The sequence below is a fragment of the Bos indicus genome, chromosome 16 (assembly GCF_029378745.1).
Source record: "Bos indicus isolate NIAB-ARS_2022 breed Sahiwal x Tharparkar chromosome 16, NIAB-ARS_B.indTharparkar_mat_pri_1.0, whole genome shotgun sequence".
NCBI classification, from domain to species: domain Eukaryota; kingdom Metazoa; phylum Chordata; class Mammalia; order Artiodactyla; family Bovidae; genus Bos; species Bos indicus.
This window is the reverse complement of record NC_091775.1, coordinates 34,597,345-34,611,149: the sequence shown is the minus strand read 5'-3', so window position 1 is coordinate 34,611,149 and position 13,805 is coordinate 34,597,345. Positions and strand designations below refer to the sequence as shown.

Here is a 13,805-nt window from a genome sequence, read left to right as displayed (position 1 = left end):
GGGCAACCCCTTTAGAGTTGCCAAACAGTGTTTGTATCTGGGCTTGGCTAATAACCATTTGGGTGACCTTAGGCAAATCATTAAATTTCATATTTATCCCACAGAGAAAAGGGAATAAACAGTTACCTTGTAGGATTAATTGAGATCATAATGGAAGGATGAATTCCACAACCTGGTATATTATAGGCATATAACAAATGTTTGACTTTTATTAAAGCCAAATTTATCTGCTTTTATTAGGCATTTCTTTGAATAATAGGGAAATTGAATATTTTCTCAATGTTTATAGACCATTTATGTTTATTCTGTGAATATTTTTCATATCCCTTGTACTTTTTTAATTGGAATTTTGATGAAGAGGGGGGAATAGTGATTTATTATATAATGCTTCTAATATTCATTCATCTCATTTTTTACATCCCCCTTTTTTTTTAACTTTGAAAAATTTGTCCCCACTTCTTTTTGTTTCTTATGAACCTTTTCAGAATCAAAGTGACTTTATTTTTTGTCTTAAATACATGTTCATTGTAAAAATTCAGAAAATAAAGAACAGGGAAAAAAAATTTCTAATCCGGACACCAAGAGATATTATTTTTTACTTTATAAGATAGAATTACTTTATGCTGATTTTTAATATTTCCCTTTTTTACCAATATGTCATGTTTTAGGTCAATATATATGATTCCCTGGTGGCTCAGACGGTAAAACGTCTGCCCGCAATGCAGGAGACCCAGATTCGATCCCTGGGTTGGGAATATCCCCTGGAGAAGGAAATGGCAACCCACTCCAGTACTCTTAGATAGCCATATTATCAGAATAGCATCTTGATAGTTCTTTTTTCATGTAATGTAACTAATCATCTGTTGATACATTTCTGGGTTAAGTTTTATTATATTAGGTTGCAGAACAAGGTTGGATCTAGAAACAGTGTTACAAGGAGCATTCTCATGAAAACATGTTATTTGTGCATAAAAGCTTTGTATTTTTATACTGTAAAATCTATGCTTCCTTCCTGATTTTTCTTTTAGTGACTGTTTTTTTTTTCTGGGAAAGTACCTGAGAATAGATAAACATTCTTCTGTATTTTTTTCTAATCTGGTTTAAGGGTATTTTTGGTCCTTTAGGAATTTTAGTGCATAGTGCATATTGTGATAGAAAATGCTAACCTTGGAAGAATACTAAATTAACAGCTTTATATAACTGCTCCTAAACTCTTTTATATTGTATGTGATTTTGAAAAGAGAGACAAGTGATTATTTACTTATTTAGACGTTTCAAATATAAGTAAATTGTTATTAGAAAAAGTAAATGTAGATTGAGTTCCTGATCTGAGCTTGAAAATGAGATAATCCTTGCCCTCATGCGTAATCTAGCAAGAAGAATGAGGCGGAGAGCACAGTTCATGGGAATAAATTATAAGTTAATGTATGCATAAAAGCTAGAGGTTTCAAAAAATATGCTAACATATTGAGAACTGCACGCATTAATCAGAACAAGCTTCCTTTGCGATGAAACTTGAACCAAAGTAAAAACAAAATGAGGAATGAGTTGAACTAAAGTGAGAAATTGCTTTTTGCCATGTGAAGCAGTTTGGTCCTTGAAGTAAACTCCTTTAGGAAATCCCAGTCTTTTCCAGGAAAAAAAAAATTAAAAAGGCTATTGCTCCTAATGGAGGAATTCTTTCTTTGGAGAGAAATAATTTTATATCAAGTGTCATATGGCCAAAAAGTTTGTTTGGGTTTTTCCAAATGAGCCTTTTGGCCAACTCCATATTTAAACTTCAAGAAACAAACTAGTTGTCAACTACTCGTATTTTAATATGCAAGAGTTTTAAGCTTTCAGTTCTAACCTGAGGCAGTGCAGTATGAGGAAATGGTGGAGCGAGAAGTAATATTTAATTAAAGCAAGGGCAAGGATATAATTTTTCTTGGATAGATGTCTTTCTTATCTTCAAATTTTGAGACTTGCAATAGCCACCCAAGACACAGAAGAGGTAGCATATTTCCTGACAGACATCAACCATCATCAAAGTAGATATCTGTAATCCCAGATGAAATTGGTGAAGAATGAAAGAAAATTGCGGGAATGGTACCTGACTTAGCAAATGGAGGAAGAGGAACCTTAAATGTCTGCAGACAAGGTTGCTTGTATGTGAGGCAAGCTGATCTGCTCTGAGGCTCCCAGAAAACCTTAGAAGGCAGGACTGGAACATAGGACTGAAACCAAAGTTGACAGTTCTGCCCCCTACCCCATGCAGCCAGGGGACCATCACTCCTCCACCCAGAAGACTATGGGCTTCCTCTCTGAAGAGATTAAACCAGCAAGCACTGGTTTAAATAGCTGTACTGAAGTTAGAATAGAGGAATTAATTGAAAGTCTACATTCTGAAGGAGACTTGGGTTTGATCTCTGAGTGGGGACGATCCCCTGGAGTAGGAAATGGCAGCCCACTCCAGTATTCTTACCTGGAGAATCCCATGGACAGAGGAGCCCGGGGGGCCCACAGTCCATGCGGTCTCAAAACGTCTGACAAGACTGAGTGACTGAGTACATACAAGCATGTGTGCACTGCCTTCTGAAAGGTGAGAACACCACCCCTCTACTTCCAATCAGCTCCTAGACCACTGACGGTTAGTGTTGTACACAACAAGCAGAAAACTGGAGAATCTTTCCTTTGAGAAACAGAATGGCCACAGGGGAAGGGATTACAGATACTGATACTATTGGGAATCTCCCATCAGAAAAGATGGCTCACCACTCAATCACTCCACACTAAAGCCCATTCATTTAGGGAAAATATGTATATATATACATGTATGCTCAATCGTGTTCAACTCTTTGAGACCCCATAGACTATAGCCCATTTAGGCACATTTGTCCATGGAATTTTCCAGGTAAGAATACTGGAGTGGGTTGCCATTTCCTTCTCCAGGAAGTCTTCCCCACCCAGAGATCGCACTCATGTCTTGTGTCTCCTGCATTGGCAGGCAGATTCTTTACCACTCATGCCCCTTAGGAAGCCCCATATAAATGTACACATGTGTAATCGTAGTATACTCCTTAGATAACAAGGACCGATATTTATGTAGTTGTAACATAAAACTGATTAACTACAACTGAAATAGTAATTACATTGACAATCTAGACATAGGATCAGGGAGCAGAGAACCACCATTTTTAAAAACTATATTGTTTTAATCTTGTGTCATTAAATTAGTTACGTCAATTAAACAACTCTTTTTCTTAGAAATTAGGCCTGGGGTTGTTCCTGTAACAGCATGGTAGCTTGCCTGTAATAGATACTCAGTAAACATTTGGTAACTTAACAGTAGTCTTTTTAAAAATGGGATTTGATTATCATTTTTCCTTGTTCCTTGAAAAATCTCTCTATTAGAGGAAGTTGTTATTCTTTAATGTGCTACCACTTGAGTTTCTGCAGTGTGTATACCCATCTACTAGGCATTTCGTAATTTTGCAATATTTTATTTTATGTAAAATAATTTTACTGACACATGTTTAAGTGTAGAATTCAAGGAAATGATGAGGTTATACAATAAAAACATGCTCTGGTAACAAAAACCTTTCACATCTGTTATTTCTGTTTACATCTCTTTAGGTCTGAAATAGCTCAGCTCAGTCAAGAAAAGAGGTATACGTATGACAAACTGGAAAAGTTACAGAGAAGAAATGATGAATTAGAGGAACAGTGTGTCCAGCATGGGAGACTACATGAGATAATGAAGCAAAGGTAATAAATACTTTATCATCAACTGCTGTGCCACGTAGCAAATGTGTTTGGTTCAAAAACAGAATGGGAATCGCTCTGGGATAAATAGAGTTCATGCTTACTGTGGTACTCAAGGAGCATGCGCAAAATCTAATACTTTATATATTTATGTTTTCTCAATTTAGGTGGTTCTTATTATACGCAGAGAGGAGAGCACGTTCCCTCTTCACTATTCTCTAAAGACACAGAAGTATGTTTAATATAGAATACTGTAGGAAAACTATCTACCTTTAAGGTGGAAGTTGGTAAAGTAATATGCAGAAATCTCAAAACTTCTCTTCTAGAAATTAGGTTTTGTATGTTTGTAAGGTTAGGCATGTAATAGCCTAAGAAAATTAGATGTCTTAATCAGAGGTAGTTGTTACTGTTGTTTAGTCACTAAGTTGTGTCCAACTCTTTTGCGACCCCATGGGCTTAGCCCGCCAGGCTCCTCTGTACATGGAATTTCCCAGGTAAGAACACGGGAGCAGACTGCCTTTTCATTCTCCAGGGGATCTTCCTGACCTCAGGATCAAACCCACATCTTCTGCATTGGCAGGCAGATTCTTTACTACTGAGCTACCAGGAAAGCAAATATATATTTATTTCAAATAAAATGTTTTTACTTAAAATTCCCGTCTTAATTGTATTATGTAAAATAATTAAATAATTTTATAATTTCTATGGGTTTCATAAAACTATATACTTCTGTGAAGGGGATTTTTAGAATCAAAATAAATCTGGAGATACTAAAGCAGACACAGAGGCAATGTAGATGTCCTGAGTGTAGAGGAAGGTTGGGACATCAAGCATTGATCAGGAATTAATTTTGGACAGGAAAGAGTTACTTCCTACACTGCTATATGTGTGGTTGAAAAGAGCATGTGAACTGTTGAGGGCAGGTTTATGGATATGGTGCTGGTAAAGTAAGCTGAGGCCAGAATTTGTTTGCTGTGTATTTATTAGTCAGCTATTTTGTACCAAGTCACTGTAGTTGGCCAGGGAATAGAAAAATAAAAAGGATCTTCACCTCTGCCTCCTTCCCATAGTTGCAAGCTCCCCCTCTATTTGAGCTGGTCGAGGCTGTATGAGCCCAGAGTCCAGGGCAGCCGTGATGCCACCTGCCATCTGGGGTGGGTGACTTGTGGCTGCTCTGTGCCTCCTGAAACCCCAGAAGCAGAAAGGAGGGATGTTCTGGGGGACAGCCACCCTTGGCAGCCTGAGCAGGAGTTGGTTGCCTGGAGGGTTGTTTTCATTTATTTGTTTTGATCTCCTGTTTTCTTGGTTTTGCATAAACCAAAAGTTTTTTGATATGAAATCTGGGGAGTATAGTGATCAAACTTTCCCCATTCCAGAGGTAAGTTCTTGACTTGATCTTTCCTCATTAAGAAGAGTAATCAAAATATATACTAAAGTTCCCTGGGTAGTGATGGTCAGAAAAACTGACCGAAAATTACAGGTCATTTCTGCAGTTCTTTTGGACAGTGTCAAAATCTATTAAGTGAATGTTTTAGAAGTACTGCAGGGTGGGTTTTAGAAGTCAAAACAGCTTACTGAGAATGCCAATGCATATTTCACGGGCCTCCACGCCTCGCGGAGCTCCTGTGATGCTGCACAAGCACCAGTAGTTTGACTTCCCATGATCTGGGGGAAGGACATTTAGTTCATACTGCATTACCAGTGTTGCACTGACGTCATCTTGCTCTTCAAATACTGCTCTTCTTAATTTTAGCTATAAGATAATCTCAATTTAGTTTCACGATCATTGATTTCACTTGTTGTGAGTTGTTTGCTAACCTCTTATAATGCAATACTTCGTATTTGCAACAGCAGTGTATTATTTTCTCAAGAAATATGCTTCACGTCCTGTATGAGTTGTAATTCAGAAGTGAATCATCCGTCATCTCTTTTGCTAAAGCAAATGTATGTATAATCCCCACCTCCTATCTGTCCATCACCACCACCAGTTTTCTTTAGAGAAGTACTCCTTTGGTGATGAACTGCTTGGGAATCTGTGTGTTTAAATAACTGACAACATAGTTTTTAGAGTAAATTAGCATAATTGATGTGTTATTTTAGATTTATATGCCATTATTTTATAGTATCAAATTGTCATCACTGGTATGTAGTCCATATGTTGCTAGGAAAGAAGCTCATTTCAACTCTGTTTGAAATGTTTCTTTGTTATCACTAGCTTTCATTTTGCTAGACTATGGATTAGGTAGCCTGCCTCCCCTAAGGGGTCTAAAGACAAACAATCTGAGAGTGTTGTGTAGAGGGAAAAAGGAAGCTACACAAACCAGAAACAGCTTAGAAAACGTGACCCTTCCCCACCCCCAGATTGTACAAAATTTATGTCAATTGGGGTCAGCAAGCAATTTCTTTAAAATCCAATTATTCTATGCGTTATTGGCAAATCCCTAAGAGGACTGGAAGGCATTTTCAGTTACATTTTATTGGGAAGACCTGAAATCAGATGCTTTCCTTCCAGTAACAGAGGAAGTTCTAGCTATAGGAGTTAGATTTTGATCTGAGGGTGAATAAATTATATAAAGCAGGCTGTGCAGTTGCTATAGCTAGAACAAAGCAGACAGCATCATAACTGATCACCTGGGAGGAAATTAAATGAGAAATATACCCAACAAAAGAGAAGGAGGGGAATGTCAGGCTTTTTGGTATAATTCATGCTTCTTAGAATAGGCCCTATATCCAAGGAAGGGGAAAATACTCTTTGACTTATTTGTGTGTGCATGCATGCTCGGTCATGTCTCACTCTTTGCAACCCTTTGGACTGTAACCCGCCAGGCTCCTCTGCCCATGGGATTTTTCAGGCAAAAATAGAGTGGGGCTCAGTCATTTCCAGCTTTTGGGGATCCATGGACTGTAGCCTGCCAGGCTCCTCTGTCCATGGAATTCTCCCGGCAGGAACACTGGAGTGGGTTGTCAAATATTTATTGAGTGCTTATTATATAGCACTGATGTGCTTGGATAAATCTGCTTGTCCTGAAGACATCCTGCCCTTATGGAGCTTCCATTCGTTTAACTACATTCTGGTTCTAGTCCTGTGCTTTTTAATACCTAAAACTGAAAGTAGAGAGACAGTATTGTTGACCTAAAACAATAAAACAGCCAGTTATTTTACTAACAAAATAGGTTAATTTGAGAACAGCAAGGGTATACAATTCAGGACATGTAATCTGTAGCATACCACAGGCAAGTCCAAATAACAAAGGAGAAGAATGTTATTTTCTAGAAAAGGAGTTGGTGGAGCTCTTATTAAACAAAGAGTTCATTGGAGGAAACTGGGAATTTGAAGTAGTGGCTTTTCATTGGCTGAATTGTGACAGTCTCTAAAGGGCCAGGTTGTTGCCTGGCAAAGAGTCTTTTTTTCTTTCTTTCTTTCTTTCTTTCTCTTGCTGGGTTAAAGGAGTAACCTTCTACCTGTTGGAGATACAAAGTATGTCTTTTCCTCTTGGGTTTGGGCTGACTGCAGCCATGAAATTAAAAGACGCTTACTCCTTGGAAGGAAAGTTATGACCAACCTAGATAGCATATTCAAAAGCAGAGACGTTACTTTGCCAACAAAGGTCCATCTAGTCAAGGCTATGGTTTTTCCTGTGGTCATGTATGGATGTGAGAGTTGGACTGTGAAGAAGGCTGAGCGCCAAAGAATTGATGCTTTTGAACTGTGGTGTTGGAGAAGACTCTTGAGACTCCCTTGGACTGCAAGGAGATCCAACCAGTCCGTTCTGAAGGAGATCAGCCCTGGGATTTCTTTGGAAGGAAGGATGCTAAAGCTGAAACTCCAGTATTTTGGCCACCTCATGTGAAGAGTTGACTCATTGGAAAAGACTCTGATGCTGGGAGGGATTGGGGACAGGAGGAGAAGGGGACGACAGAGGATGAGATGGCTGGATGGCATCACTGACTCCATGGACATGAGTATGAGTGAACTCCAGGAGTTGGTGATGGACAGGGAGGCCTGGCGTGCTGTGATTCATGGGGTCGCAAAGAGTCAGACACGACTGAGCGACTGATCTGATCTGATCTGATCTGGAGTGCTAGGGCTTGAGAGTTCCCCCTACTGGCCTCCCAACTCCATTTTAAATAAGATTTCTATTTACTAATTTTCACAGTATGTACAGTGGTTAAGAGCATGCACCCTAGAAGAAGGCTTTCTTCCTAGATGTGAGGTCAAAAGCAAATTCCTTAAATCATAAATTTAATCTTTCTTATTTCCTAACTTTATCACTTTCATTATCTGAAAAACACTACCTTATTAGGCTGTGATAATGGCCTAAAACAACCCCTGAAAACTCTTTAGAACAGTGTCTGTGTCCACAACGAATTTCCCACTATTAATCATTCAGCATCCTTCATTCAGCATACTTACCAACTCCTTAACACATACACCAGGTTCTGTTCGAGATTTTGGACATCCAACAGAAACTTGAGAGGCAAAAGTTCTAGAAAGTAGTTTATTTATATTATGGGTTAAATAGGCTATTGTGAAAGCAGTCTGTAAAACAAAATACCGTGTTTACATGATGTTATTTCTAAGGATAAATGCCTTCTGAGTTTTCAACAGCTGATTTATAGAACAACATTTCAGACCATACTTGTGATATGCCTATGATATTCCAAGTGTTTGTGAGCATATGAATGTATGTGTGTGTTTGTTTAGAAAAAAAGAATGTATCTCCATGCTTAAGATCCCTAAAAATGTCTTCCATATATCCAATGTAAGCCTCTCTGAGTCAGTTCCTTCTTTAAAGCCAAATTTATCATTTTGGTTTTATCTTTTAGGTAGATTGAGAACTTTTGATTAGCATTTTTGTTATCCTAACTCTTGTGATTTAAATTGTGATTTATGCTTTCAAATTAAATACAATTCATTTTTCATTTCTGTGATCCCATTTGTTATATTGCTTTTTAAACTTCCAGTAATTTTGAACTTTGTATGTTCAATGTGAAAACTTAAACTAGATTGCTTGGTTTGTGCTATATTTTGTATTTTCTAGCTTATTAATATACCCTGATTTTATTAACATTTATTAAGCATTGAGCATACAAAGGCTTTGGCATAGTCAATAAAGCAGAAATAGATGTTTTTCTGGAACTCTCTTGCTTTTTCCATGATCCAGTGGATGTTGGCAATTTGATCTCTGGTTCCTCTGCCTTTTCTAAAACCAGCTTGAACATCTGGAAGTTCACAGTTCATGTATTGCTGAAGCCTGGCTTGGAAAATTTTAAGCATTATTTTACTAGTGTGTGAGATGAGTGAAATTGTGTGGTAGTTTAAGCATTCTTTGGCAATGCCTTTCTTTGGGATTGGAATGAAAACTGACCTTTTCCAGTCTTGTGGCCACTGCTGAGTTTTCCAAATTTGCTGGCATATTGAGTGCAGCACTTTCACAGCATCATCTTTCAGGATTTGAAATAGCTCAAGTGGAATTCCATCACCTCCACTAGCTTTGTTCGTAGTGATGCTTTCTAAGGCCCACTTGACTTCACATTCCAGGATGTCTGGCTCTAGGTGAGTGATCACACCATCATGATTATCTTGGTCATGAAGATCTTTTTTGTACAGTTCTTCTGTGTATTCTTGCCACCTCTTCTTAATATCTTCTGCTTCTGTTAGGTCCATACCATTTCTGTCCTTTATCAAGCACATCTTTGCATGAAATGTTCCCTTGGTATCTCTAATTTTCTTGAAGAGATCTCTAGTCTTTCCCATTCTATTGTTTCTATTTCCTTGCATTGATTGCTGAGGAAGGCTTTCTTATCTCTCCTTGCTATTCTTTGGAACTCTGCGTTCAAATGGGTATATCTTTCCTTTTCTCCTTTGCTTTTCGCTTCCCTTCTCTTCACAGCTATTTGTAAGGCCTCCTCTGACAGCCATTTTGCTTTTTGGCATTTCTTTTTCTTGGGGATGGTCTTGATTCCTGTCTCTTGTACAATGTCACGAGCCTCCATCCATAGTTCATCAGGCACTCTATCATATCTAGTCCCTTAAATCTATTTCTCACTTCCACTGTATAGGCATAAGGGATTTGATTTAGGTCATACCTGAATGGTCTAGTGGTTTTCCCCACTTTCTTCAATTTAAGTCTGAATTTGGCAATAAGGAGTTCATGATCCGAGCCACAGTCAGCTCCCAGTCTTGTTTTTGCTGACTGTATAGAGCTTTTCCATCTTTGGCTGCAAAGAATATAATCAATCTGATTTTGCTGTGAACCATCTGGTGATGTCCATGTGTAGAGTCTTCTCTTGTGGAAAATTCTGAAAGAGATGGGCATACCAGACCACTTGACCTGCCTTTTGAGAAACCTGTATGCAGGTCAGGAAGCAACAGTTAGAACTAGACATGGAACAACAGACTGGTTCCAAATAGGAAAAGGAGTACATCAAGGCTGTATTGAAGGCAATGGCACCCCACTCCAGTACACTTGCCTGGAAAATCCCATGGATGGAGGAGCCTGGAAGGCTGCAATCCATGGGGTCGCTGAGGGTCAGACACGACTGAGCGACTTCACTTTCACTTTTCCCTTTCATGTATTGGAGAAGGAAATGTCAACCCACTCCAGTGTTCCTGCCTGGAGAATCCCAGGGACGGGGAGCCTGGTGGGCTGCCGTCTCTGGGGTTGCACAGAGTTGGACACGACTGAAGTGACTTAGCTGCAGCAGCCCGGTAGGGGTACATGTCTCCTCTCCTGTTCCCAGTCTTTCTTGTGAGCATCCAGTGGAAGGAAGCCTTTGGAAAAGTGCTAAAGAATGAGTGTGAACTCTTCTTGTCCTCTTGTGTCTGGGGCTCCCAGGAGTTCTAGACAATCACACTAGATGACCACCCTCTTAAAAACTGGTTAAAATGTTGCCTGCTTTCACCTTCCCTCCTTTTATAGTGGCTGTTTCTCTTCCCCATGCTCTGTCAAAGGTAAAACAACTCAAGTGTTTCTGCCTCTCCTCTGAGAGGCACACTGCTTTTTGGAATTTAATTCACCTACTTATTGTCCAACCTCAGCTCTTTGACTGGCTCAAGAACAAATATGGTTTTGTTGACTATCTGACTTTTTTCTCTCATTGTTAGGGTGGGAGTAACATTTTTGTGTGTGTCGCTTTCTGCGTATTAAGAGGGCTTCCCTGGTACCTCAGTGGTAGAGAATCCACCTGCCAATGCAGGAGACACAGGCTCAGTCCCTGGGTCAGGAAGATCTCCTGGAAGAGGAAATGGCAACCCACTCCAGTATACTTGCCCAGAAAATCCCAAGAACAGAGGAGTTTGGTGGGCTACAGTCCATGAGGTCACAAAGAGTCAGACATGACTTAGCGACTAAACAACAACATATTTAGAGAAAGTAAGACTCTCAGAAATTAGACCTGGAAGGGTCTTTCTCTTGAGTCATGTTAAAATGTTTGAAACTTATCCTGAGCACCGTGAGAAGGAGCTGTTAAAGGATTTGAAGCAGGTAGGAGAGTGGGGGTTGGCATTTCTGTGACGTTAACCTTTTAAACATCATGGTATTTATCTCCTACTTGGTGAGCTAGAAGGGCCCCTTCATAGCTTTCTGCTTATCATTTCCCATCTGTAGTTTGTTTCTGATTTCTGAGTTTATTGACTTTTTCACCAGTCATTTTTCTTACACTATCAGACTACTTACATTTCCATGACTTATTATATCTTTTCATACCTGTTTTTGGATGTTTTAATTAACTGGGTAATTTCAACTATGACTTCACCAATCCCTTCACTTCTGCTGTCCCAGAACTTGAGCAAGGATTAAATGCTAATGTATATTTTAGTTGAAACCTAGGACAGTGAGAGTGAGGAAGAGGAAGGAAGGTGAGGCATGGAAGAATGCAAAATCGTGTAAGGCGATGTTACTGTACCGGCAACTGCCTTAAAATAAGCCACAGAGTCACAGCCACACAGGCTGTTTCTGGGCAGGCTGTACAGAGAAACTGCTCCTCCAAATAGCTCACTGGAGGAAGGAAAGGAGAGGGAATTTATCTGCCCCACTTCCATCTCATGTCTCCCATGGGTCCAGAATTTTCATCATGGGAGATAATTCCCCTGTACTTCATATTGCATTTATCAGTCCTTTTAGCTGTTGCTTCAGAAGTCAAATCCTAAATTCTAGAAGTTGGCATGTCACTGGACTCTCAAGTGGCAGGAGGAACCTGAGACTGGAGTTGTATGCAGTGAGCCTCGGGTGGCAGAACCAAGAGGGTTCCATGAACTCAAATAACTCAATAGCAGTAGCAAGGGATTGAGCCCAGGAAAAGATGGCCCTGAGCGAATCTGATATATCTGTCATGGAGAATATTAATAACATTAAATAATGTCAAACTCAAGGCCAGCCCTTGAGAAAACCTTCATTATGTGCATCTCCAATCATTCCAACTGCTTCGCTTCTATTCCCTTCCAGAGCCATCAGTTACCATTCACTGCTTATGAGCATTCTTGCAACCATGTCTTCGTTAAATGTCTCTCATTTCCTTTGCTTCATTCTCCTCATGGAAACTCTACCTTGGCTTCTGCTCTCCAAGCAAGCCTGGGCATCACATTGCCACTGGATGTATAAGAGGCCCCTCAGTACATGCTAACGGACACACAAACCAGAGACAGCTGCTCCATCCTCTCCAAGATCTTGGAGCAATTAGTTTTCATTTCTGTTTCTTTATGTTCTTTTACTTTCCCCATTTGTGCTATAAGATTATTGCAAGCAGGCCTCATGTCTTCTGTGGAAACCCAGCAAATTATAAGGAAAAGAACCCTGGATAAGGAGCAAAAGCTCAGAGTTTGTGGGCCAGCCATGTCACCTGACAATGTATGATCATGGCCAAGCCAAATAAATTCTTTCAGCTTCAATTTCTTCACCCATAAAATGAGGATTGAATACTATGCAGATTAGTAATGGGGATCTAACCAGAACATAGATGTGAAAATATTTGGAAATCATAAGCACTATATAAATATAGTACAGTAATAGTATAGTCAACCGTCGTGCCTGGGGATGTGTGCTCTTTGTGCCCAGCTTTTTGCGAGCCCATGGACTGTAGCCCGCCAGGCTCCTCTGTCCATGGAATTTTCCAGGCAAGAATATTGGAGTAGGTCGCCATTTCCTCCTCTAGGGGATCTTCCTGCCCCAGGGATTGAACTCACATCTCTTGTGTCTCCTGCCTTGGCAGGCAGATTCTTTACCACTGTGCTACCTGGGAAGCCCAGTCAACTGTCTTGTAATCATAGTATTATGGAATCACAGTATTTGTTAGGTAGATGGGACTGTGATCTCTAACACAGCACTACATTTTTGTAATAAAAGAATCTGCAGCAGAGAGGCATTGAGTAATTGAAGTATTGGATCAATTCTATTAAGATAATGTTGTTGTTCAGTCACTAACTCATATCCGACTCTTTGCAACCCCATGGACTGGAGTATACCAGGGTTCCCTGTTCTTCACTATCTCCCAGAGTTTGCTCAAACTCACGTCTACTGAGTCAGTGATGCCATCCAACCATTTCATCCATCTCATTGAGATAATCCTCATCTCCTATTTTTTTAGAGGGGGAAACTGAGTCTCCAAGAGATTATGTGACTTATCCACAGACACTTCACTAATATGTTGCATCTCTAGTCTAAAAATGCAAGGTTATCTAATGCTGGAGCCCATGATTCCATCAGTGTGCTTCAGTACCTCTCCAAGTTTCCCCGAGAAGCCAGCACCTGAGCCAGCCCTGGGCTCCAGGTCTCCGGAGTCCCAGGTCACAAAAGCCCTCCAGCAGATTTTTCCATTCTAAGTCATGAGTGACAGTGTGGCATCTAAGAGTCAACGTCTCCACTAGTGGCTTTCATGTGCTTTAGAAATCTCCCCAGCTTATGGCAAGACTAAATGAGCTTTTAAGAAGATTCATAAATTACTAATAGAGCATGTGGTACATAGTGGTTAAAAACATGCTGTTTCTGGAGCTTCTTGCCTGGATTCTAAGCCCAGCCCCACCAAGGAACAGGCTGTGGATGTTAGGCAAGTCTCTTCACTTC

The 13,805-nt window shown here is 39.9% G+C and overlaps 1 protein-coding gene across 11 annotated transcripts in view; it reads left to right on the top strand.

Annotated features, from left to right (window-relative positions):
• Positions 1 to 13,805, top strand: part of SDCCAG8 (SHH signaling and ciliogenesis regulator SDCCAG8) — a 245,766-nt gene that overhangs the window by 174,824 nt on the left and 57,137 nt on the right. For all 11 annotated transcript variants that reach the window (XM_070768858.1, XM_019976099.2, XM_070768859.1 and 8 more), the window contains one exon: positions 3,616 to 3,747. In XM_070768858.1, the coding sequence (XP_070624959.1) occupies positions 3,616 to 3,747 (132 nt within the window). The remainder of the gene's footprint in view (positions 1 to 3,615; positions 3,748 to 13,805) is intronic.